This window comes from Grampus griseus (assembly GCF_964374135.1).
Source record: "Grampus griseus genome assembly, chromosome: 15".
NCBI lineage: Eukaryota > Metazoa > Chordata > Mammalia > Artiodactyla > Delphinidae > Grampus > Grampus griseus.
In genome coordinates this window covers 54,059,199-54,086,016 of record NC_139009.1, presented here as the reverse complement: position 1 = coordinate 54,086,016, position 26,818 = coordinate 54,059,199, and the positions used below count along the sequence as shown (strand labels likewise).

At 46.8% G+C, this 26,818-nt stretch overlaps 1 protein-coding gene across 2 annotated transcripts; it reads right to left on the bottom strand.

Annotated features, from left to right (window-relative positions):
- Window positions 1–24,951, bottom strand: SLC1A4 (solute carrier family 1 member 4). Of its 2 annotated transcripts, none has more exons than XM_082672037.1 (8): window positions 24,174–24,951; window positions 13,102–13,144; window positions 11,080–11,142; window positions 9,318–9,484; window positions 6,833–7,066; window positions 5,112–5,306; window positions 4,675–4,809; window positions 1–2,859 (listed from the first exon to the last, which is right to left on the bottom strand). In XM_082672037.1, the coding sequence occupies exons 1-8, from the start codon at window positions 24,698–24,700 to the stop codon at window positions 2,631–2,633; spliced, it is 1,593 nt and encodes a 530-aa protein (XP_082528163.1). In that variant the 5' UTR covers window positions 24,701–24,951; the 3' UTR covers window positions 1–2,630. The 2 variants fall into 2 exon arrangements, with proteins under 2 accessions (XP_082528163.1, XP_082528164.1); XM_082672038.1 differs by lacking the exon at window positions 24,174–24,951 and adding an exon at window positions 15,196–15,245.
- Between the last annotated feature and the right edge of the window lie 1,867 nt (window positions 24,952–26,818).

Below are 26,818 nucleotides of genomic sequence, written 5' to 3'. Positions count from 1 at the left end.
TCCTAGTAGAAAGGCTGTATTCATTTCTGAGGACTGCTATGTTTTAAGGCAAGTGTCACACATACAAAACAGTCAGAGATGAACAGTATTTACGACAACATGTTAGAAGCGCAGGGGAGACATCTTCAGACAATGAGAAAGTGGCATTTTCCCCAGCCAGGTCACTCCTGGTCTGATTCTTGTTGCAGACAGAAAAACAGGGAGAAAGCCAAGGGAAGGGGAGCAATCACCATCTGGATTTTACAAGGAAGCACCCTGCCCCAGGCACGGCGCTCCCCTCACCGCAATCCCAGGTCCAGGATAGAGGATGCGCAGTCCCTGAGTCTGATTGTCCAGCTCTACTGTCCATGTTTTGTAAAATTCACCTTTAGAAACAGGAAAATCAGGATGCCAAAGACATGCAACTTGCAGTTAGTCCACCTCTGTCCAAATTCAAACTCGCCTGGACTGGAGCTAAAATATACACACACACATACATATAGATGTTACCCGCATGTATTACCTCCCACATACATGCTGCATATATGTATGTGTACGTACATAGCCATGTATATATGTGGAAGAAGGAAAGATGAGATCTAATGACACCTGAAAAATAGTGAATGTTTGGAATTTGCAGTTTGGGATCCATCAGTGTGATTATTTCCCCTTTGAAAACAGAAGGCATCAGCAACAAGCCAGAGGGTCGAGGCTTCCAGGCTCCTCTCAGCCCAGCTCCTGGTCACTCCTGCTTCACAGGAGACGGGAGTGACTTAGCTGGTTTAAAGAGGGCTGAAGGGAAAAGGGCCAGGTCTGCTCCGTGCCCCTTGGTTCTTCCCCGCCCATTCCGCTCAGGCCCATGCCCCACAATCTTAGTACAGGGGAGCTTCACTCTCTGTCCCCCCTTCCCCCCTTCCAGTTGTGACAAGGGAATGAGCGAGGCTGAAAGTTTGGGAGTTTTAATGGCCAGTGTGCGGTGGCAGAAATGGTGCCTGGGTCTGGGAGTCGCGGGGAGGTCAGGTACCCAGAAGTGTGCTGGGAGGTGGGGTAGTTAATTCACAAAAAGATGAAGGACATCAGGAAGAGGCTGCATTTGATGCTAACAAGAAACTACTAAGAGAACAAGTGACGTGATAACAGTTGCTCCTGCACACAGAACAAAGCCCTGCTCGTAAAAGCTGTCCTCCCCAGAAGAAGGAGCCTCCTGGAGAACTTAGGTATCACTTAGGTAACAGTAAGGAGGGTACGGGGGTGTTAGCACTTGATATCCAAGAAGCAAAATGCGAAATGGTCGTTTTTCGCGGATTCACTCAGTTTGCCTCACCAAATCCCTCTGAGGTAGGTAAGAGGCAGGTGACATCAGCCCCATTGTACTAATGGGGTAAAGTGAGGCTCCAGGACTTGCTGCAGGTTACCCCACAGATACACACCAACAGCCACAGAGAAATAGCAGTCTAGTGCCTTTTAGGTTTTCCTTCCCTATCCCGGGCAATGCTTGTTCTCTCCGTAAAGCCCCCTCCCCTAGGCTCAGCTCAAGTCAGTAAGTATCAGGTGGACCATTTAGCTTATAATTTTAAACTGATGTCCTGGAGGGAAAGGAAACCAAGTCTATGGAAATCAGCCAAAGCTAGGGCATCTGGGAACAGCGGTACCTCACTCCAATGAAGGGGTGGGTTTGTGGGGTTTTTAAAATTTTGTTTTTGCTGCAATGCAGCATTTTAGGGAGGGTCTAGTTGGATTAAAATCTGTTGCTAGACCAGCCAGGGTCCTGAATGTGATGACCACATGACACCTCCCCAGAGGAGGGGGGCCCCTCTCTGGCCTGTTGCCAAATCAGAGTAGCTGGGTATAGAGCCACAGTGTTGACATAGGCCCAGGTCATGAAAGCAGAAAACCTCCCCAGGGCTGGGGCCAGAATGGGGACATTAGTGTGTGTGTGTGTGTGTGTGTGTGTGTGTGTATGTCCTGGCCTGATCAGGCTGCTTCCCTTCCCCCTGCAGCCTGTACTCCCCCTCCTTTCTTTGACTTCAGAATGTAATTGTTTACTTAGTGCCACTGACCAGAGACCCTAGCAGTGCTAACACCATGGAGTATTTCTAACTGGACAACGTGCAGCGCCTCCAGCCTAGTGACCCAGAAGCCAGTCAGGCCGATGTGTAGACTCTCGACACCTGAGGCCCAGCTCAGTGAATTCCAGCCACGGCTATGAATTTGGGAATTCTTCCAATTACTATGGCTCACGAGGCAATGCGACAGATGGCTGCCACCCGTCCAGGTCTGCCCGGAAAGCACCCAAGGCTGAGCTTTCCTGGGTGCAGTGAAGCAACATGTGCATTTTCCAAGCTTTAACCACCAGGTCCTGTGAGCCTGTTACTCCCCCCGCCCGGCAGCTCGAGGGTGTGTTTCCAAACAGAGCTGGGGTGTACACAGTTGCACCTAGACATGGTAAGCCAAATGGCAGAGTGTCCTGGTCCTTGGGAACCAGGTCCCGCTGGGAAGCCCAATGCCTGTGCTGAGAAGTAATCCTCAAACCAGTGACTGGGCCAAAGCATTGCACGGGAGGCTAGAAGTCAGTGAAGGCGGTGCCCGGGTCTGCCGACCGGACCGATGGGGCGGGCATCCCCCGCAGGCAAGCTGGAAGCCCAGCCCCCTCACAGAACTGACTCCTTGGACTCGGGGGTGCTGGCCGCAAGGCCGGTGGGGTTTGGGTGTGTCACCAGGGGTGACGTCTCCTCCTCCGACTTGCAGTTGGGGACGGCCTCCACTTTGACCTCACTCAGCTCCTGCTCGCCTCTCTTCGTCGCCTTCTGATTCAGGTGGTGGAGGATGCCTGCACCCAGGGCATCGCCCTCCACGTTCACCACGGTGGTGGTGCGGTCCCTGGGGGGAAGAGAACAGGCAGGCATTACAGCCACCAGGGGGCGGATGTCACCTTGGGCTGAGCCACCAGGAAGCTGTGACACTGAGGGAGAGCAAGCTAGTAAGGGCACAGGGCCTCACTTGATGCTAAAGTGATTTTCTCCAAATACTTTTTATGAAACTAACAGATCCTCAAGAAAACTTGGGAAAAAGAAAAGTACAAAGGAGAAAACAAAAGTCACCCCGCTCCCCCATACTCCGCAACCCTGAGTGAACCAGTATTGACCTCTGGATCTGTTTCCTTCCAGAAATCTTTCAATGTATGCATTTCACGTGTGAGACACCATCGTATAAAAGTTACAGACAGCTGGGATGATCGCACAGATTCCGTCCTGGGTCCAGCTTCTCTCCCACTCACGGTTGCGCTGTGGGAACCTGCCTTCTTGCTCTCACTTTGACACTGCATCTCTACTGAATTGTAACCTCCACATGCTTTCTCTGGCTGGTGGCAAACACCATCTCACAGAGAACAGCACTGTCCCTTCCAGAAGCTTGTCTTCCCAGACCCCCATAACCATCCCCCATCCCTGGGGCTCAGAGGAAGTATTGTGCCCATTCTGAAGAAAGGGGGAAAATGTGACCTTGCCCGCGGCACTGGAGAAGCTGAGGGCTGTGGAATCAGAGGTCGCGGTGGTACAGGGCTCCTGTGACTGCAGGTCTCGCCTGGGCAGCCCGCTTGGCGCCCTGCGTCCCTCGTCCTGGCTAAGTGCCCCTTCGTGCCTGCACTCCCCACGTAGAGGAAACAGCGGGGTGAGGAAGGAGGCAGGGCCTCTGACACGCAGCTCTGGTCCCGTCCAGCTCACCGCAACGTACCATCGCAGGGACTGAGTTCCCTCCCAAGTGCTCTCTAGACAAGGCGGGTCTCCAAGGCACATGTCACATTTCACCCCCGAGGAGCTGTAGGGATTCTGAGAAGCCCCTTCAAGTCTCCAGGGCTTGAAGATTTCCAAACACAAGATTTCCAACCACCATGGGTTGAGCCACGAGCCCAGGGCCAGGCTCCAGTGTTTAGGGTATCCCATGCCCAGCTCTGACTAGCCTGGCCAGGGGCGTCTTTCTTCCCCAGTGTTGACCGAATGCTCTTCCTGCATGTGCCTAGAACACTTCTACGTGCTGTGCACGTGTTAACGCATTTAGTCTCCACCATAACTCTGGTGTAGGTTCTGTTCTTATCCCCATTTGACGGATGGGCAGACCAAAGCACAGATGGTTCATATCATACAACTAGTAAATGGCAAAGCTGGGATCTGAGCCCAGGTACCTGGGCTCCAGTGTTCATTTTCTTATTCACATGCTCTACTGTCCAACATCAGTACCTCAGCGGACCTTCCCTATAAAACAGGTATTGTTTGTATCTGAGAAAGGTATCATGGGACTCAAGGAAGCAACACTCAGAAACTGTTCTGTGTCTTTATGGGAGCCCAGGTAATGGTCATCTGGATCACAGCTCCTTCCGAACTCCGCTCCTGAGCCCAAGCCATGACATTCGCATTAGCTGGGCTCATCTTTCCTCCCCTTGCAGAAATCACTCCTTGGACATTCCAGGCCAAGGATGATCATTCCCGAAGGCTCGCTGCTCCAATGGCTATGACCCCTATGCAGCCACCAATCTCCATAGACCCTTGGGCCCCTGGCTTTCCTGAATGTTCTGAGCAAGTTCTCAGTAATGACATGTTTTAAGTTTCTCTGCATGCCCCAGGCCAGAGTAGTGCCAAGCTTCTAGGGAGCTCATTACAGACCTTCTTTTATTCGGTGCCCTTAGGACTTGCTACTTACACAATCCAGTCCACAGCCAGGATCAGAGAGAGGTCATGAGTGGGCAGCCCGATGGCCTCCAGGATAATGGCGATGGTGAGGACCCCTCCAGCTGGCACGCCTGCTGCTCCCACACTGGATGCTGTGGCTGTCACTCTAGGGGATGGGACAGCAGGATCAGCCATTAGCCCAGAGGATGAGGGGGCACAGAAACATGCAGAACATGGCAGCCATGGCTTGGAAACTGAAGACCACACAACCCTAGAGTCTGTCAGCTGTGCCCTTCACAGAGGTTCCACTCTCTTCAAGTAATGAATTCACGCTGTTCTCAGTTTACAAATGAGACACCCGAACCATGGTGAGATTGGTATTCATGAAGTTTTTCAAAGGAAATCACAAGAAAAAGACCTCACGTTTTGTACCAGACCTGATGATGAAGGAAAGACTACAGAACTTACAGAATGGTGAAAATCTGGCCTGCTTTCAGCTCCACATTGTTGAGCTGGGCAATGAACACTGCGGCCACACACTGGAAGATGGCTGCGCCGTCCATGTTCACCGTGGCCCCGATGGGGAGGATGAACCTGCCGATCCTCTTGTCTACACCGTTGTTTTCTTCGATGCACTTAATCATAGAGGGAAGGGTTGCAGAGCTGGAAACGCAAACAACCAACCATGAGAATAGTCCTTGCTGCCCAGGCTAAAACAGTACTCAGCTCAGACCTGGGAACAGAGCAGTTGGCACCATCCTAGTTTATGGCACTCTCCCCTTGAAATAAGAGAAATATCAGAATTGTTGCAAAGTTTCTGTCACACGTGGGGTTTTGTTAACTCCCAAAGTATTCAAAATTGGACTCCTTAGATTTACCTGTTTTTTTTTTTTACCTGGATACCCCTGTTCCAAATTTCTCAAGAACCACACCTTGTCTCATGGTACAAAATGTGCGTCTCCTCTCTTGAATATTTTTCCTCCCAAAAAGTAAAAGGCAAACTATGATTTTTTTTTTTTTTCTTTTAGACCAAGAAGCCGAGATGGCTCTGAGAGTTTGGAAAGAGTAACTGTATTCCTAGATTACAAAGAATAAGACCCGCTCTCTCCAGTGGGCTCTGCAGCTTCTGCAGGGTGTGGCTGGCACAGCCAAGAGTAGGCTTGTTTCTGCCTAAGCTGGAGAAACTTACCTCCTTCATTCTTTCCCCCCACGACCTTGTCATATACATAGCCAGTCAGGATGGGAGGAAACATGCAGTAGGGAGGCAAAAACTAAATGTGTGAGTGAAACGATGTGCTGCCATCCTTTGAAAGTTTCCTTTAGTGTATTTGGAAAGCCCAATTTTTTTGTGAAGGATTTCTAATAATGACAAGGTGAGATAATCCCACAATACTGTGGACTCCTAGAGAGCTGAGCATGCATCCCTCACCAAGATGACTTGGTCTTATTTAGGAAATAATTCACCCATCCAAAGGGAGAAAGAATTGGGCAGGTATCATTCTAGAAACTTCCCTGCAATGAGTTTTTCTTTTTTTAAACATCTTTATTGTAGTATAATTGCTTTACAATGGTGTGTTAGTTTCTGCTTTATAACAAAGTGCATCAGTTATACATATACATATGTCCCCATATCTCTTCCCTCTTGCATCTCCCTCCCTCCCACCCTGCCTATCCCACCCCTCTAGGTGGTCACAAAGCACCGAGCTGATCTCCCTGTGCTATGCGGCTGCTTCCCACTAGCTATCTATTTTACGTTTGGTAGTGTATATATGTCCATGCCACTCTCTCTCACTTTGTCACAGCTTACCCTTCCCACTCCCCGTGTCCTCAAGTCCATTCTCTAGTAGGTCTGCATCTTTATTCCCATGCAATGTGTTTTAAGTAGCTGCTTTCTTTCACTTAGGCAGAGGTCTAATTAGGGTGAAGACCCACAGTTGGACTAAGTAATGGTCCAGTTGACCTCTAAGCAGCAAGAAGAAGGGAACGAGGCAATCCCTCATTCTGGCAATCCTAAAAATCCACTTCCAAAGAGCTGTGGGGCTGGTAGCACAAAAAAATCAGATGACACCAATTTAGAGTCTTCAAGAAATTAAAATATGTCAAGGTGATGGTTGTGCATCCACCACAGGCTCATCTGGTTCCATATTAATACAGCTCAGGGCAGCCAAGGGCACCTGAAACCCACTCACCTGGAGCAGGTGGCAAATGCTGTTGCAAATGGTGTGAGGAGGCCCAGGAGGAACCTGAACGGGTTTTTTCTCGTGAAGACAAAATAAATAAGTGGCAGAACAATTCCTCCGTGAATAAAATGGCCCAATATTGATGTGAAGATATACTTCCCCAGGCTGGTCACCAGCACGATGATGTCCTTCATTTCCACAATCTTGCTTCCAACCAGGAACATGATGCCCACAGGTACGTACCTAGGACATGAGCAAAGGGCACTGGTCAGTAAGGGTGGTGATGCTGGGGCTGAGAGATGTAGGCCTTTCCTGTCACAGAACGCAGGGACTCTCAACTAGGTGGTCTTCACCTCTCCCTAGGATGACCCTAAGGAACAGAAAAGGATGGGGGTATACCATGCCCATTTTACAGGCCGTGAAACTGAGTAAAATTAACATGATTGCTCATTGTGGGTGACGGAGTCAGGACTAGGACACAGACTTCTTTCCCCTTGGATATTTTATGTTCTTAACAGCTGGATGCAACCAACCATATGGGCTCCCAAGTGGAAAGGCAAGGAACTCTTCAAGAGCAAAGCCTCTGGGGCTGTGAGCTTGACTTTCAGCTTTGCTCAGGATTGTTCTCAGAACTTAGAAACACAAAAGACACCTATTTTGCAGAATTGCTGTGATACAGAATTGAGCCAAAGCTGGGCCTTTTGTGAAGTTTTAAATTCTTTGTGGTTTGGAAAACATGATTCTGTGGGAAAAAGTCATTAACAATGACCCTCTGGGAACACTCTTGGAGCGTGAAGATTTTTTTAATGGCAGGATGGCAGGAAGAAGGAAGGGAAGAAATGAACTATGGGCGCTACAAAGAACAGAAGTCTGCTGTTTTGCATTTAATATAAATTGAGGAAGAATTTTTATAACTATCAACTTTGTTTGTAAATTTTAATTATATACATAATAATGTCATATGGTTCAAATTTTAAAGGGTACAAAAGGGTGAAGTCTGCCTCCCACCTCTGTACCCAAGCACCCATCTTCCTTCCAAGGAGACAGCCAATGTCACTGGTTTCTTGAGTTTTCTTCCCAGAGATATTCTAAGCAGTATTATTATTTTAAAATCCCATAGTAATACATGAAAACATTCTCCTTTCAAAAGAATTAAAACATTATAGATTAGGCCAAAATCTTTAGGGACCATCCTCAAGCCAGCCCCATCCTCTGATAACCACTCCTACTTCCTATGCCTGCATAGGCACTTTTTAGGCAACAGATCTCTCACTGCGGTTAAGACACTCAGCTGGGTCTGCCCTTCCAAATATCTGCTTCTGTAACTAATACATCACATTGAAGGAATGACTGTAAATTGGTTTCCAGATTGAAAACAAATGTCTTAACATACGAACGTCACTTTCTTCCACAGTTTCCTTTAATCCAACCTTTGGGAGGATTTTAGACTACTAAAAAAATAAGCCAGGAAAAGAACTCGATGTGATGAAAACATGTTTTCCTTTCTGAAAATATTTTTCTCCCTTGAACAACAGCAGTCATATGAAGTGTCATGTTTACAATATAGAGTCAGACTCTGGAATTTTGGGGTGAGCAAGAAAATTTGGTTAAGCAAGATAAACATCACCAGGGGAGGCTCCGAACTTGGCTTCCCACCGAATCTCAAACTTTCTTACCAAATGCCAGGCTTCTCTCCTAAAATCAGTGCAGCTGCCATCCCAATGCCATCTAAGAGAGAGACGTTCTGGGATATTTAAGGGTTGACAATAAGGAAGATGCTTTGTGCACAAAAGGAGAAACTAGTTTCTCAGCAACGAATGGGTAGAAGCTAAAACCCACAAAGTTTGGCTTGAGTAAAACAGCAGGATAAAGCTTACGAGGCATTGGCACTGAAATCGGTATGATTTCTGAGAAGTTACTTTGAGAGATCTTGTCAACTTTTCCCTTGTTAGCCAGAAATCAATCTGATGGTTTTTATTAAACAATTGCCCTTGCATTGATATTACATAAAGCAACATTCACATAAAGGAGAGACCATTCCAAGTTCACATATATGTATGGAGTGAAGATGGATTTTCCCTCCATGTTGTAAAATACTATAGGAAGGGGCCCTTCTGAAGCTTGAAGTCTATCCTTTAAAGTGAAATGAGCCTCATTTTATACAGCAGATAGCAAATTTATGGAATCCGTTGCCCCACAAGATGATATGGGCATCTCATGGGATATGGGATGGTGGTGGGACTCATGGATAAATCCCCAATGATAAAACCCAGGGGTCATTGTGGGTGATGAGGAAGTGATTGGTAACCATGACACATGCCTGTTTCTCTGAGGTCCTTCACCCCTTGTACCAAGACTGGCCTGTGGTACATCAACCACATACAGAGCCCTGGTCCAGGTGGTCCCATAGGGGTGACCTAGAACAGCTAAGTCAGGTTCTTTTCTGGATGGCAGGAGAAATGAGAGAGAGAGCAGGTGGCAGGGTGACACTCACCACATAATCCACGACACCAGCACCATCGTCGCCTCATTGAGGGCATTGAAAAAACGAATGAGCTCTTCTCCTTCAGAGCCGAGTTTCTTCAGGGCCACTCCTAACACCAGGGCAAAAAGGACCAATCCTAAAATGTTCATACCTTCAATTTCGGTGCCAATGGGGATCTGTAGGATCAGAGGGGACAAAGGGTCTAAGTTTACAACAGATGAGTGAGAATTAAAGAATGCATTTGCTCCGTTGTCTCTGCCAGACTGAAACACTGTGCCCGGAAGGAGGAAAGGCTCAGATTTTCTTTAACCCGCAGTGATTTCACAAATCAAGGGGCAGGAAACTCAAGGGGAGATGGAGTCTGAGGATATGGAAGTCAACAAACAAAATCTTCACCTAGTTGTTAACTCTGAAAGCTGTTCAAAACGGGCATAGGTTGAAGCAGAAAGTAGCGAGCTCATCATCACTGGATAAATTCAGCTAGAGGTTGGACAATCACTTCAAAGGGTTGCTTTTAGAAGAAGAGCTGATTGGTGAAAAGGTCCTTCAGATCAAGAGTCAGTGATTGGAACTTTGCCTCCTAAATGTCAACAAATTCTTTGTTGCTAGGCTCTTACCATAGTCTCCTCACTGACGAATTTCAAAAAAGATGTTCAGAATCAACGTGGGTATTTTCAGGATATTCTTTCTTAAATCACTGACTTAAAATGTACAGGTATAATGTATTCTTTTTTTCCAGCAGTGCTGAATTTCCCTACTCTAAGCATATGTTAGAGGAACATTTTATTCCATCACAACACATTATGAAACTCTGAACAGGAAACATGTCAGCGTGGTAAAAACCGAAAGAGCATTTTTACCACTGTTCTAGTCTGAACCCTAGTCCCAGCTCTGATACTGAATAACTTCTCTGAGCTTCAGGTGCTTCATCTGCAAGATGAAGTGAAATAGACTAAACTAATAGCTTTTGACTTTTTTTTAAAAAGTAGAACTTTTCCTTCAATCAAAGAAAGGCTGGTAGGGCTTCCCTGGTGGTGCAGTGGTTGAGAGTCCGCCTGCCGATGCAGGGGACACACGTTCGTGCCCCGGTCCGGGAAGATCCCACTTGCCGCGGGGCGGCTGGGCCCGTGAGCCATGGCTGCCGAGCCTGCGCGTCCAGAGCCTGTGCTCCGCAACGGGAGAGGCCACAACAGTGAGAGGCCCGTGTGCCGCAAAAAAAAAAAAAAGAAAGGCTGGTAGAACTCAGAGCCACTCAAGCCCTAAGGAGGTGTACTAGGGGGTGGGGAAGGGCAAAGTCCCTCCTTCTCCCCATGGCAGCTCCATGGCTGGACTGAATAATTCTTGAGGTCCCTTGTCCCTTCCAGCTACATAGCATGAACGCTGGGACCTAGCTCAGTGTCTGGTAAACAACAGGTACTCAAAAATACTTGTGAATGAATGATGGTTATAGTGAATTAAACCCCCAAGACCAATTCTATGTGCAGGGGTAGGTTAAATCACCTATTAATTATATTTCAGAATAGCAGAAGGGGTGTTATAAAATTATTTTTTCTAAGAAAGGGGGCAGTAGTTCCAATTCAATGACATGGATCCACTAAACATGGTAAATGGCCAAAGGAGCAAACCTAACCCGTGTGTTTCAAACAGCCCATTCAAACCCCAAAGTCTTCAGTCCGGCTGAGAAAAACACGCATCGTGTATGCTCCCTCAGTTATGAAGCATTATTTGTGTTATAAGTATTCGCCACAAGTGATCTCACAAGAAGTTTTACCTTTTCACGGGTTATGTTTCCAGTGCTTGTGTTGTGGGTCACCTCTCTATAGTCGGTTGCATACTGTGAACAAGAGAAAGCAAAACTCCCGTCAGTTCACAGCTGAAGACCACCTGGAGGAACCGAGAGGACTGCTGGGCCTCTGGCTACTCTGTCCTTCTTCATTCCAGGTCTTCTGGGCACTCCTCACTTGGCTGGCCTGACAAGGGCCTCTGAGGACTGTACAAAAGTTACTTAAGACTAAGGCAGCATGCACTCCAGACTTCTGGTTTTTTAGGAAGCCAAGGAAATGGGGAGAATTTCCTATGTCCCCTGGTCGCTGGTTTGGAGAAGGTCTGCACACTTTCAAGCTGATGGTTTGATATCTCCAACAGCTCAGAGTTCACCTTATTTGGGGAAACTTGGAATTCGTTCCACGATGCCGAAGTACACTTTTCGATGTGTTATTTTAGGTTCATTCATTTATTTATGCTCCACTATGTTCCAGAACTTATTTGAGCCTGACTGCTTTTCAGCATCTGTTTCTAATCTGCCTTCAGCCTCCACTCCCCAGAGCAAAGGCTGGAAGGCAAGACAGCATTTTCGGGCTGAGTCTTCTGGGAGACCACTCATTAGAGGTGAAACGTCCCTCCAACTTTGTTCCTGCCAGTTGACTTCACACACTTCTGCCCAATGCACACAGTTGTCTCCCTGGGGCAGTATACATTATCGTTGAGGGGACTCTGTTATAAGACACCCTTCCTGACCCTTCTAAGGACACCTGGCTTCTGAACTGTTAAGAGGGGCCCCTTAGAGGGTTCAGACCCAGAGGCTTGCTTTGAACCGGCCTTTAAAGAGCTCTGGTCTCTCTCAGCTTTGATTATCAAGCTTTCAGACAGGCAGAGATGTTCAGCTGTCCCATGATTAAGGATGGCAGGGCAAACAAAACCCACCCCACATCTTCTGTGCCAGGCACTGAAAGCCCCGCAAACCTTGTATTTTTCTCCTAGCTTACATTATACATACAAGCCACAGCTATGTTTATATGCAGGGGTTTTTTTTGTTGTTGTTTGTTTGTTTGTATGTTTGTTTTAAAGAGAGGCTGTAAGTAGAAACAGAAAAGTCTTGGCTTGAAAAAGGCAATCAGTTTAGTCCATCTATCTAGACCTTTATATTCTTTCTCTATATAAAGCATGGCTGCAGGGGAGTTACTTGAAGAACTGCTAAAATTAGGGAAAAACTGGAAACCACCATCAACAAGGGACTGGTTGAGTAAAATTATGATACTCTCATACAGTGGAATACAGCCAATAACTTATGCAGAAGGATATTTACCGACATGAGAAAATGTTAACAATAAGAGCAGGTTACAGAACAATATGTGTAGCACGTGTACATACTAACAATGTTATGTAGTATAATTATTTTAAAATCATGTGAGTGTGCACATGTATAGAAAAAACATACTGGAAGGAGGTATACCAAAATGTTAATGGGTAGCTCTAGGTAGTGATTATGGGTGATTTTTATTTTCTTCTACTTTTTTCCACTTTATTTTTATTTTTTGCAAGGAGCATACGTTATCCTTATAATCAGAAAAAAAGATTAAAATGTATTTTTTAAAAATTCTAGGGAATTCCTTGGTAGTCCAGTGGTTAGGATTTGGTGCTTCCACTGCAGGGGGCACAAGTTCAATCCCTGGTCAAGGATCTAAGGTCCCACAAGCCACACAGTACAGCCAAAAAAAAAAAAAAAAAAAAAAAAACCTAAAATATTTAAAAGCTCCCAAAAATGTGATTTGAGGGTATTAGGTGATATGAAAAGATACTGGAACTAGTGGGATATTTTGGAAAAATTTTTGGTTTCTTGTTGTTTTGTTTGTTTTCGCTCCAGGGGTATATCTATAAATTTTAGGCCAATGATACTAAGTGTTGTTAACAACACAACCCTCCCTGTTCCACCTTACCTAACTCTATAGCAGTAATTTATACGTAACCCACCCCTCCCCAAAGTTTCATATTTTTAGCAAAGCATCAAGCTTACCGTACGGAAAGCTGCAACCACAAGATTTGAGGGAAACAGGTTTCTGTTGGAAAAGAAAGCATTTTGTCAGTATTCTTAAAATTCAGCATTCAAAGTGTCCACTTTAAGATGCCCATTCCTGACAGCCTGACACACAGGGTTCCCTCTTTCCCCACGTCCAGCATTTACTGCCATCTTCTGCTTGATCCAAGCACCCAACTGTGCTTCGGCTGCGGGGCCCCAATAGATACTTTGAGTGCACTGATCTTTATCCTCATCTCCCTCGTGGTGCCCCTGGATATTGAGGTAAGCTGTGTCCAAGGAAACCGGAATAATTGCATCACTTTCCTTTCCCCTAGAGGCTAAGCCCTAGTGCAGTGGTTTTCAACGGGGAGTGGCACTGCCCACTAGTGAAATCCAAAGGAGTGTTTTGGTGTTGTAATAACTGGGGGGCATTCCTGGAACTGGGGGAGTGTGTTCAGGGGGAAGTGCCAGGGCCCAGCCATTTGTTCTGCTAAATGTCTGAATGTAAAGCTGTCCCATTAATGGTGACTCTAAACTCGGAAGCAAGCACCTAACCATTTTGGTTTAGAGCATTCACATCCTGACATTATTTTTATTATAAATTACTCTCCTTTAGTATTTTTTCTTTTTTAAAATCTTATAGCATACTTACATTTTTATTTCTATTTTTAAAAATATATAATATCCCCTTCTACTTATTTCTCCCACTCTCCACCCCCGCCTCTGGCAACCACCAAGCTGGTGGGTTTTTTTATATTACAGTCAAGTCATATTGATGTTTGAAATTATGTGTGTAGGTAAATTCTATTTATGGATTTCATTTCAGGATGAAGGATAGTACAAAATATTTGTTATAAAAGGAGAGCAGTGGAACTGATCCAGTTAAGCTAGATTTTGAAACCAAAATCTATTCACGCACACAGTTTTTATTGAGGGCCTCCTTTGGGTCATATATTGTACAGATGCTGGTCATGATATACAAGAAAATCCCACTGATAATCCGTTTGTTCTACCCACTTCCTATAAGAATAAGTCTAGAAGAGTAAAAGACCATCTTTTACAATTTGTGCCAATCTTATCCACTCATTCTTGCTTCTGTGGTTGAGTTGTTCATAGCACTAGAATCTCTAGGCAACTATTTGCATGCATTTGGTTTCAGAGGTAGGCAGGTCTGACTGTAGCCCAGCTTGGCAAGCAGAGTCTAAGAGGCCTCCTGGTAGTCACACCTTTGTGTAATACCCTCCCCTTCAGTGTGTGTGTCATGGGGGTGGGGGATGGGTATGACTTGCTTCTAGCCAACAGAATACACCAAAGGTGATGGGATGTCACTTTTGTGATTTGGTTACATAAACTTGTGGCTTCCATCTTGCTAGAAGACACTCTTTATTGCTTTCTGGGCTTGCATATTTGATGAAACAAGCTGCCATATTGGAAAGACCCGTATGACAAGACATGGAGGGTGGCCTCTGGCCAACAGCCAACTAGGAACTGAGGCTCCCAGTCTGAACCTCAAGGAACTGAATTCTGCCAACAACCACGAGTCCTCAGAAGTGACTCCTTCCCCAGTCAAGCCTTCAGATGAGACCCTAGCTGCAGCCAACACTTTGACTGCAGCCTGATAAGAGACTCTGAAGCAGAAGACCCAGCTAAGCCGTGCCAGGATTCCTGATACCACAGATACTATGGGATAATAAATATGTGTGATTTTAAGCTGCTAAATTGGTGGTAATTTGTTATACAACAATAGATAATGAACACACCCACCAAAAGGGTTAATGAGACACAAAAATGACTTCGTTAGAACACTCAGGAAGCTTCCATAGACAGCCAGCATCTAGAGACTGCAACTCAGCCTTTCCCATCTTGCTTGTCTATGAAACCTGAATTGCTTTTAACATACTTAGAGAATACCCAAAAGTACACGTCTCTATTTAAACAGACAAAATGTGATCTTCTGTTGAATTAACCATTGCAAAATGGTGATCTGAAGTTTGATTCCTATTACAAGCATATTTACATTAAAAGAAAGGCAGAAACAGACTAGGCATTTGTATTGACTCTTCTTTAGTGTGTAGATGAATAGCAACTTACCTTTGCCTCTTATTTCCATTACAAAGCACCCTTCTCAGTCTTGTAGGAGTACGTTTGGTATCTCATTTCCATTTGCTACACTAGTTCGAAGCAGAAACAGGCCCTGAGCCAAGGTTTCGCCCATTCTGCATCTACCACAGTAGTTCTCAGACTGAGCTGGCCACCTGCTTCTCCCCCTAAGAAGACAGGGAAGTTAAGGAAAGAGCTGGGTTAGAAGCCCTCTGTCTTCTCCATGGGGGACGATTTCCCCTGCAAATACTTCGTATCCTTCAGGAATGAGCTGTTGACCTGCCTGGTGTCTTTAGCATAAGCAATAACCCAATACTGTCTCACCCAGAACGGACCCTAACCCAGAACTTCTAGACCAAACGGCCACCGTTTGGTCAACCTGTTTTCAGACAGTCTACAATATCTAGTCTACAAAATCCAATGGGAACAGAGGGGTATATTCAATACTAGAGTCAAAACAGTGACTCCTGCCAAAAAATCAAGTTCCTAAGATCATGATGTGTTCTGACAGTTTCTTATAAAGTTAAACATACACTTACCATATGAACCAGCAATTCTACTCCTAGACATTTACCCAAGAGAAATGAAAATATATGTCTGCAAAAAGGACCTGTATGAATAACAGCATTATTCATAATAGCTCAAAACTGAATTGTCCATCAACTGATGAGTGGACAAATAACATTATGATAAATCCATACAATGGAATCCTACCTGGCAATAAAAAGGAATCAACCGCTAATATATACAACGTGGATTATCTCAACATCATCGTGCTGAGCAAAAGAAGCCAGACAAAGAAAAGTACATGCTGAGTGATTCCATCACTATGAAACTCTAGAAAAAGCAAAACTAATCCATAGTGATAGAAAGCAAAACTTTCTATCCAAAACCGCCTGAGGCCAGGGATGAAGAGTGGGAATTGCTGAGAAGGGTCATGGGAGACAAAAATGTTCAGTGTCTGGATTGTGGTAGTGATTAAATGGTTTATCTATTTGTCAGAACTCATTGAACTGTACCCCTGAAATGGATGCATCTTTTGTATGTAAATCATATCTCAAAATTGCTTAAAAAGTTAGGACAAAAGATACAGTGCTAACTGCAAAGGAGATCTGACAACCAAAAAAAATACGTACATTCAATGGGATGACTGAACTCTTTTTAGATTACATAACTCAGCTCTCAAATATTGATCCTTTGGAAGGAATCGCCTGCAGGCAGTGAGTTGAACCCACAGAATCATACTCCTTTCCTTCAGTTCCCCTGGTTGCCACAGGCCAGGAGCAGGGGCAGGAACATGCCCCTGCCCCCACCAAGGGGCAAGGATGCGAGGCTGCAGGAGTAAGGCAAAACATTTTTCTCTATTGTTCATGGTTTGTGCCTTTGGTGTTGTATTTAAAAAGTCATTGCCATACCAGAGGTCATTTTATGTTATCTTTCAGGAGTTTTACAGTTTTGTGTGTTACATTTAGATCTTTGATCCACTTTTTTTTCTTTTTTAAGAAGTATTTTTTTTAATTTATTATTTTTGGCTGCATTGGGTCTTCGCTGCTGCGCGGGGGCTTTCTCTAGTTGCGGCAAGCAGGCTTTCTGAGTTGCGGTGCGCAGGCTTCTCACTGCGGTGGCTTCTCGTTGCTGAGCATGGGTTCTAGGCGCGCAGGCTCAGTAGTTGTGGTGCATGGGCTTAGTTGCTCCGTGGCATGTGGGATCTTCCCAGACCAGGGATCGAACCCGTGTCCCCTGCATTGGCAGGCGGATTCTCAACCACTGCGCCCCCAGGGAAGCCCTGATCTGTGATCTATTTTGAGTTAATTTCTGTGAATGGTGCAAGGGCTGGGTCTAGATTCATTTTTTTTTTACGTGTGGATGTCCAGCTGTTCCAACACCATTTGTTGAAAAGATTATTCTTGTGCCACTGTATCACCTTTGTTCTTTTGTCAAAGATCAGTTGACCATATTGACGTGGGTCTATTTCTGGGCTCTCTTCTGTTTCGTTGACGTATTTGTCTATTCTTTTGACAACACCACACTGTCTTGATTACTGCAGCTTTGTGGCAAGTCTCACAGTCAGGTGTGTCAGTCCTCTGACTTTGTTCTCTCTGCGTTCTTCTTATCCCTCTTTCCTTTGACTTTTAAACAAGATGCTGCTGAGAATCGGACTTTTTCTTACTCCTGAGCTCTCCTGTATTCAGGGATGAGCTGCTCGTCATGCAAGCAGTTTTGCTCCTCCAGAGCTCTGTCTCCAGGCACTTTTCCCAGCTCCTCACATTGACAGAGCAACCATGTGGGCTTTCAAAATGAGGGACATTTGAGCTGGAAGGGATCTTGGAAGTGATCAAATTCAACCCCTCATTTAGTGCCCAGAGACATCAATTTGCTATATCTCCCATTCATGTTCCATACAGACCAGCACTCTCCAACAGAACTTTCTATATTTATGCTGTCCAATACGGTAGTTGTGTGGCTTTTGAGCACTTGAGATATGGCTAGTGCTACTGAGGGTCTGAATTTTTTTGCCGGGGGGTGGGCCGTGTTGGGTCTTTGTTGCGGTGCGCAGGCTTCTCATTGCAGTGGCTTCTCTTATTGTGGAGCACGGGCTCTAGGCGTGTGGGCTTCAGTAGTTGTGGCACACGGGCTCAGCGGTTGTGGCTCTTGGGCTCTAGAGCGCAGGCTCAGTAGTTGTGGCACATGGGCTTCGTTGCTCCGTGGCATGTGGCATTTTCCCAGACCAGGGATCCAACCCATGCCCCCTGCACTGGCAGGCGGATTCTCATCCACTGCACCACCGGGGAAGTCCCTGAATTTTTAATTTTATTTACATTTAAACTAGTTAAATTTAAACAGCCACTTGTGGCTCGTGTCTATCATATTAGATAGTAGAGATCTGGAGTTGTGAGATCCACAGTCTGGAAATCAGAAGGATCAAATGGTCTTCTCAAGCTTACCTCTGCACAGCACTCAATTTCACTGGGTATTAGGCTGCTTCTAACCATTGAGGCTCTTCATTTTATTTAAATTCTCAAATATGTCATTTTTCTGTTATTTGACCCCGAGAAATTTCCTTGAATTACATAATACCAGGTATACATTAGACCAAAGTTTTTCAAACATTAGTTGGCCATGGAATCAATTTCCTGGCTCTAACCAGCATTTTATAAAAGATGTAATACATTAGACAGAGTAGAAAAGATCAGCATGTATCACACTTAAAATGTTGTTTTGTAGGACTTGTGTTTCAGATTGTATATGTGGGAGTGAAGGTGTCTGTATGTGGATATGCCATTATTTAAAATGTATTTCTTATAGTGGGTCTAAGTCAAAAACGTTTGCAAAAAATGCCAAGACTGTACTACTAAATCCAGAGACCCAAGTCAGACCAAATTGGGAGAGAATGAATGGACGAGCCTTTCCGGTGCTTTAGGAACCTTTGGACACATTACTTAAAGCAAGCAGAAAAACTGGTATGACAGAGTGAAGTAAGTCAGAAAGAGAGAGACAAATACCGTATGCTAACACATATATATGGAATTTAAGAAAAAAAAAATGTCATGAAAAACCTAGGGGTGAAACAGGAATAAAGACACAGACTTACTAGAGAATGGACTTGAGGCTATGGGGAGGGGGAAGGGTAAACGGTGACAAAGCGATAAAGAGGCATGGACATATATACACTACCAAACGTAAGGTAGATAGCTAGTGGGAAGCAGCGGCATAGCACAGGGAGATCAGCTCGGTGCTTTGTGACCGCCTGGAGGGGTGGGATAGGGAGGGTGGGAGGGAGGGAGATGCAAGCGGGAAGAGATATGGGAACATATGTATATATATAACTGATAAAAAAAAAAAAAAACAAAACTGGTATGAGCTCAGGCTGAAGTTTTGAAAGCAGAACTTCTGTTAGTAGTACTGTACAGATTCGTGCAGCTCACACCATGAAAAACTTCAGAAATGTTCCTTCTTCATACATCTGGTGCTATTTGTTCTTCTGATCCTATTGTCAAGGGTGGTATGCATTTCCCTGTTCCATATGAGAAGACTGTAAAACAATTTACTTTGGCTTGGTATATTTTTTCTGTTCCAAAAGTATTTCCTTTCATTTAAGTTCAAAAATTCTTTACCGAATTTATGAAAATTTCAAAGACCCTTCGGAAAAGGATACGACACTCTATGTACACCTGATAAATATTTATTATCCCTAGTGCTTATTGTTACAGGTTCAGTTAACAGGGATGTGCCCCTTCAGATCTTGGTACCCCCTACAAGGCTGGGAGCGGAGGAAGGGCTGGGGGTGACGGGCTCACACTATGGAGACAGTGGGGGGTAGGGGAGTAACCTATCCTCTTTCTGAGGCCCACATCCAGTTTTAGATTCCAGCCTGAAAGGCTAAGGCTGGGACCCTGGGGTGGGGGACGTTTGAGGAAATAAGGCTACGAGCAGTACTCATTCTCTGTGTCAAGTAGCCCTCAGCTGTCCGTGAGAGGCTGGGACACACTAGAATATGAGCAACACACTCAAATATTAACTCAGTTAATCCTCGTAACAAGTCTAGGTAGTAGCTACACTATTATTAACCTCATTTTACAGATAAGGCAACTGAGGTACAGAGAGGCTACATGACTTGTCCATACAACTAGTAAGTGGTAGAGCTGGATTCAAAACCGGGCAGCTGATTTCAGTGTCTGTTCTTCATCACTATCCACACTACCTCTCTGGGTTTATGTTCTTTTCCGAACTATTCAGGCATGGTGTCGAGCTAAAGAATTTTTTTTTAATATCCTAAGCTGCCATTGTTAGTGACTAGTTAGGCTGAGAAACCTCCATTAATTTGGATCCACGTTAGATTCGCTAAGAGTCTTCATCTTGCCTACAGGTTTCTTCGCACCGACTGAAGAAATGTGTTCTTTGCAGCCTGAGACGCGTCATATTCACCCAGTTCTCGGGAAGGAAGGTAAGTCCCTAGCACCACCCTGTGTGAAAGGAAAGGCTCCAAGCACTGTCCACTGTTGAGAAAGTGAGCGCAAGAAAAGCAATAAAGCCTAGAAAACTGGGCGACAGGCAAAATCTCAATTGCCTTTACCAGGCACGTGGTAGCCCCTTCTGCAAGACAGTGGCCCAGGATCATTTTTCTGGCTGCTAGGGCAGACAGTGTCCCGGGCCCAGGAGCTACCTGCCTCGTTGGCAGATAAGCCTCTGGTTTTCCATTTGAAAACCACAAATATTATCACTCAGAGGAATGTCTGAGGTCAGTCGCCTGAATCCTTTCCATTGACAGGTGAAGAAAACCGAGGTCAACTTCGGAGACCAGACACGTGTCATGCAGGGGAAAAAGAAACTGAGATGTTGGGGAGAATATGTGAGGATTTCTGCCCCATTTCAGAATGGAAGGCTCTTCTGTGTTTAGTTTTGATTTTCTCCGTTTTCCAAATCTCCCACAGTGTTGATTATATTAGTCCAAAACATAGTCACTGTTCACCTTTTCTCCAGGCTCCATGTGATTCCCAATATACCTAAAGGCTACACTAGCTTCAAGTCATCTTGAGGTCCCAAACATCCTTTTCTTCCCACTCACTCTCATTTATTTCAGACTATGAAGAGAGAGCCATCCCCATTAACTCATGTGAACCAAAAAAACACAGTTGTTCTGTAACCTTGCCCCATTTATAACACGAGCAAGCCTCTATTGGGTCAGCCCTATTCTTAGATCTTTACAGACATAACTCATTTAACGCTCACCACGATCCTGGGAGGCAGGCACTCTCATGATCCCCATTATAAAGATGAGGAAGCCAAGGCACAGAAAGGTATGGACATGTCCTAGGACCCACAGTCAGTAAACATTGTTAGGGACCAAGAAGTTCCACAATGACTGGGTTCCTGAAGACCTGCTTAGAAGTCACTTTGGGTCACACCCAGTACTGAGTCCCGTACTCTTCCAGGTTCCAAAGCATGGCGCTTGGGCTGCTCAAGAGGAGACCATGACTTTCCCACCTGCCAGCTGCTGTCCACTGTCCTTTCTCAGCTCTCAAAGGGCCTGCTCTAGCCTCACCCCCATGCCCCAGTCTGCTATGCTATTTCTAATACATTGTGTTGGGAGATCAAACCACTTGGCAACGGCATTCTGAATTTCCTAAAAGGCATAATCAGTGTCTATTAGCTTCATTTCTCTCTGACTTGTAGTTCCATCTTGAAAAACTAAATTAGAAAACATGGCAGAGAGATGCAGTGGGAGTTTGGGGGCACTCCACGGTCTGGAAAGGTCGTGGACTTGAGCAAAGCCTTGGCGGCAGCTGCAATCAGTCACCTGAGACTTTCCCCACTCCTTCCAGGCGTTTAGGTTCTAGGCAGTTACCAGGGGCAGGCCTGCGGGATCATCGAGGTGTTTGCCCACAGAATCTCATATTCACTCACTTGCCCACAGGCAGAAAGGACTGCGCCCTGCCTCTGCCAGGGAACATGCCTGGAGTCACATAAAACTGGCATCCGTAAAATTGAAAATTGGCATCCATAAAATTTTATGAAACCATAAAATTGGTTTCTTCGACGGAAGCAATTTTAAAATGTTTACCCAGAGAGTCCCCAGACTCAGGAAGCATTTCCACATGGCTCAGGACTCCATTTCCCCTCAAAAGCTGCTCAGTGAGAGTCCAATCCAACCTGCACGTTCGCTTTCCTTCACTGAAGAGGCTCAACTCCTCTGCTTACAAGAAGTGAGCGTCTGCCCCGAGCCGACTATACCCTTACCTGGTACACTTACATGCGCATCAGAACAAACACTTCTGAGATGGGACTAGGCCGCCAGCATGGCCTCATTTCTATGGCATGTTGACTTGGGGAAGGGAAGAGTGGGAGAAATAGAGCCCTGAACCAGGGGGCATGAGACCCATAGTTCTTCTAATCTCTCTTTTGACAAACCACTCTGTGTCCTTGAGCAAATCACTTAATCTCTGTCTCAGTTTCCTCATACCACCTGCCCTACCTTTATCCATGACCTGCTGGATTAAATAAGTTTGGCTTTTGGAAGCATTATGAAACACTACCTACCCCCAACAAGCTACGACAAATGTTCTCTGGGTCCTTCCCTTCTCGGTGGCCCGAGTCACCGAAAGTCTGTACTTACACTGACCGCTAAGCCATGAGGATGGGTCATTCACTTCAGAAGCAGCAGCTGAAGGGGCTTGTATCTAAAACTAGAAAACCATGATCAGGAAATAAGTCCCTTCTGGGGCTGGTGGAATAAGGTAACCCCTCCTTCACCCCCACCCCCTGCCCCCTGTTTCTTGGCCATTGCCTCTCTCGGAGATAAAAGAATGCTACTAGACTCTCTATGGGGTACCACCAGCAGGTCAGAGCATCCACACTCCGAGCCACTAATCCCTGCAAAAAAGACTCCCTTAACCCCACCACCTCCCTCCCTGACTGATACGCTGAAGGCAATAAGCCAAAGGTACTCTCACCCTCAGTAGACTTTTTCAGTACCCACTTAAAAGTTAGTCCTCCAACCTTAAGGATCTTTAAAGACTCCAAATATCAAGCTGCTAAGACACTAAACAAACACTGTAGCTCATCAAAGTTCTAATAGGCCACCTCCACATGCCATTTTGGTAAGAAGTTTTGGTAAGAACTTTTTGGTCCCCCTCATCAGAGAGGTTTGGCTTTTTGATTTTTTCAGTGTAAATTCCTTTGGGTTTTTTTTTGTTGTTGTTGTTGTAATTTTATTTATTTATTTATTTAGCTGCACCACACAGCATGTGGGATCTTAGTTCCCTGACCAGGAATTGAACCCGTGCCCCCTGCAGTGGAAGCGCACAGCCCTAACCACTGGACTGCCAGGGAATTCCTGTTGTAATTAAATAAACACTCGCAATCTTAAGTGGCAGACAGTCATCACATTTTCCAGAAGGAGAAATAGAAACAGCAGGGAGTCAAGTCACTTTGCCCAGAGTTTGCTGTTTTTCACAGCCTCAACAATGAGGAGCTTTGCTTCGGTGACTCAAGACAAAACATATGTCCAAGGCTCTGAATCCAGAATTATTGGAAATCTGGAGGGGGAGCCAGCTGAGGTCCTCACTCAGCTGAACCTGGCCATGTCAGTAAATGCCTCTACGCTGCAGTTTTCCCATCTGTGAACTCTGGGCTAATGGAGAAACCAAAAGAGGCTGAGGCTTTGGCCAATCCACAAAGACTACACTACAACTCAAGGGATGAAATGCAACTTCTAAGAGTCACAAAAAGCAGGCAAAGCTAAGTGAAGATGCTTCTTTCTCTCTCCTCTCTAGAATTCACATCTTCCCACAAATAAAGCCCCTTAAAACTCATAATACTCTACAATGTTCCTGACTATGGGGATTGACAGCAATCCGTCCCAAGTTCCCAGGAGAGGCATGTTTCTGGGCAATGAGCCCTGCACAACTACCTCCAGCCTTGTTATCCTTGGGTCCACTGACAACTCTTCAAAAAATTGCCATCTTCCTACCAGCCAAAGGGCTGAAACAGAGGCCACAGATTACAGGCGAGAATGGTCCAACAGGCAAAATTTAACCAATGCTCCCAGAAGCTTTTGGGCACCGTTGGCGGAGAAAATTGGGTGAGGATATTGGGGCGTGGTTGGAACGTTTTCCCTAGTGTGGGCAGCCAGAGAGTGTAAGGAGTAAAGTACAGGTGAGACCGCTGCCTCTTCCCTAACACACTCCCACCTAATGGTAGGACTGGTTCTTCCTAAAAGATGCAGTACCGATCCTTGAGAATGTCAGGTGTGCCCCCCGCTGACGTCTGCAAAGGTGTGGTCAATATGCAAAGCCTCCAGACGTTATTTTGATATTTAAAAAATGTTAAGAGCCACGAGCAGCCAATTAAGAATGAACTCTTAGGAGTATATGAGGTTGTATGAGTATGAACTAGAGTGCATTAGAGAGCTGGAGTCTCCCACTGAGCACTCGGCGAGGTGTTGACTGGCGGGGAAGGGAGGACGTTACCTGGCCAGGTCGAGGAATGAGTCAACTGTCTCTTTGGGGACCGGTGGGGGCCCCGTCTCCTCCAGACCCAGGTCGCTGGACTGAAGGGTCTGCGCGCCAGATCCAGGCTTGATGATGAACGCCAAAGCGACTGCGAGAGCCGAGGCGCCTAGTGTGGTGAGGCCGAAGTAGGCTATGGCGATGCCGCCCAGGCGCCCGAGAGAGCTGGCATCAAGGGAGGCGGCGCCCGATACCAGGCTGCAGACCACCAGCGGCAGGATGATCATGCGCAGCATGCGGAGCAGCATCTCTCCAGGAAAGGCCAGGTAGATGACCTGTGTGCGGTTCAGCTTGAGCCCACGCAGCGCCGCGCCCAGGCCGGCGCCCGCCACCACTCCGGACACTGTGAGCAGCACCAGCGCGTGGCGCCGTAGGAAGCCAGCGCAGCGCCGCGCGCGTCCGGCCGTGCTCCCCCGCGCGCCAGGCCCCGCTGCAGGCCCCGCCTGGGCGCTGTCTAGGTAGCCGTTGGTCTCGTTGCTCTTCTCCATGGCGCTACCCGCGGTTCCGAGCTGGAGGAGGCGGGGGACTGAGGCTCCGGGAAAATACGCGGCTCTCAATGAATGGATCAGGCGGAGCTGCCGAGGTCCGCTAGCTGTGCCTAGCGGGTTCTGGGAGCTAGCCCGCGGGGCTCTCCCGGTCTTGGCCCTGGAGCAGGTGCGGGGAGGGCCAGGAGAGACGCGGGAGAGCGGGCTGGAGCCCCGGGGTGAGTGGATCGCGCCGCGCCCAGTCCTGCACGGCGTCTCCGGTCCGAAGATGATGTAATGAGGGAGCTCGCAGTTGCGGAGGAGAGGGGGAGCTCTGAGAGACCTGGGCCGGCCCCCTTCACACCCACCGCCCCGCCCCCTCGGCTCTGGCCAATCAGCGCCCGAGAGTCTCCTCCGCGAGCCCCTCGCCCGGCTCCTGGCCACCGGCGCGGGGGGAGGGGCGGCCCGGCCCGGGACGCCTACTGAGGCTGCTGGGGTGCGGGTGTAGCCGGCCAGTCCCGGCGCCCGCAGCCTAGGAGGCCCCACTAACCGAGGCCCGCTCCCGGCGACCGCGGGGGTGGCGGGGCCTGAGGGACAGCCAGGGCTCGTTGGCACCTGCCAGGGCCGCTCGGGCCGGCCGGGGTCTGGGCCCTCGGGGTCAGAGGGTCGGGGAGAATGTGGAACGCGGTGACGTTCCTTGTCCTGGGGGTTGGGGGAGGGGAGGGGTTGCCAACAAGGTTGGTGCTGTCGCCCCCGCGCGGCCCGTTTTCCGCCGGAGAGCCCGCCCGCCTCTCCTAGGAAGGGTCCTCGCGTGAGGGGATCCTGGGCGCGCTCCTAGGCGCGTGGCTTGGGGCCGCCGGGATAGGCCCTGGGTCGCCAGACAGCTGTCAGCGGTATGTGAGCTGAAGACCAAAACTCTTCGAGAAGAAACAGAGCTCTTACCACCACCACTTCCAGTCGCGTTTCTACTTTGTAACCTCAGCTGAAACACACAAGCCACTGGGTTTTAACCTTTTCCATCCCCTGGGCCCCAGCCATCGTATGAAAATAGTGCAGACAGCAGTTTAGCCAGGCTGAACAGATGGTTCCTTAGAAAATTCCCTGATGGTCCAGTGGTTAGGACTCCGAGCTTTCACTGCTGAGGGCTTGGGTTTGGTCGGGGAGCTAAGATCCCACAAGCCGCGTGTCTTGGCCAAAAAAAGAAAAAAAAAAGTTCCTTAATGTTCACATTAGATTCGTTTACTTTTTATTTCAAATTGTATTTATTTTAACATCTGTTCTGGTCACAGCAGATATGAGAGAAACCTCTGCAGAGTCGTTTTACTGTCACATTTATTAGATTTTCATATTTTTTTCATTCTGCTTTTGAAAGGAATTGTTCTTTTAAGACTTTTGTGAAAGGGAAGGCTTCTTATGTGTGGCCAACCGGAATTAAGGAGGAAGACAATTTACTATAGATCTCTTGCTGAAAAGGAGTCATCTTAAAACATGCCAGCACAGATATTTATGCAAATCAATACGCCTTAGTAAAGAACTTTAAGGAGATGTCCACATTTTGAGACAGTGAGGATTTCATGGCTTGAAGCCAGCCAGCCAGCTGCTGACTGGAGTTTGTAGGGGTTTTTTTGAGGGAGGGGGTACAAATCAGGTGAAGAGCTTACATATTTTTATCTGGTTTTGCAGAGCAAAAGTTTATTTCTGTGTGCACTGAAGAAAGAGGAATTTCTACAGACACACTCTGTGTTTTGCCAACCAGCCCCTCCCTTCATTTTGACTACCACTTTTATGCAAAGGATTTGCCATTTCCAACTGCCTGCTTTACATCTCCACCTGGGTATCCTGCAGGCGTCCCAACTCAACATGTGCAAGACTGAACTCCTGGGGGCCTTCCTCATGCCTGCTCATCCTGCTGATTCCCCTATTTTTGTTACCAGCATCATTGACTTCCCAGTCAACTCTGCTTGAAACCTCAGAATGACCTTTGATTCTTCCTGGTGTCTCCTCTCACCTGACCAATTCCCAAGTCCCACAGACACTCCTTGCGCAATATTTATCCCATACTCCCCTCCCATCCGTTCCCAAAGCTGCCATACTGGCTCAGTTCTTATTTCCACACTTCTTACCTCAACTGTCAAGATCTTC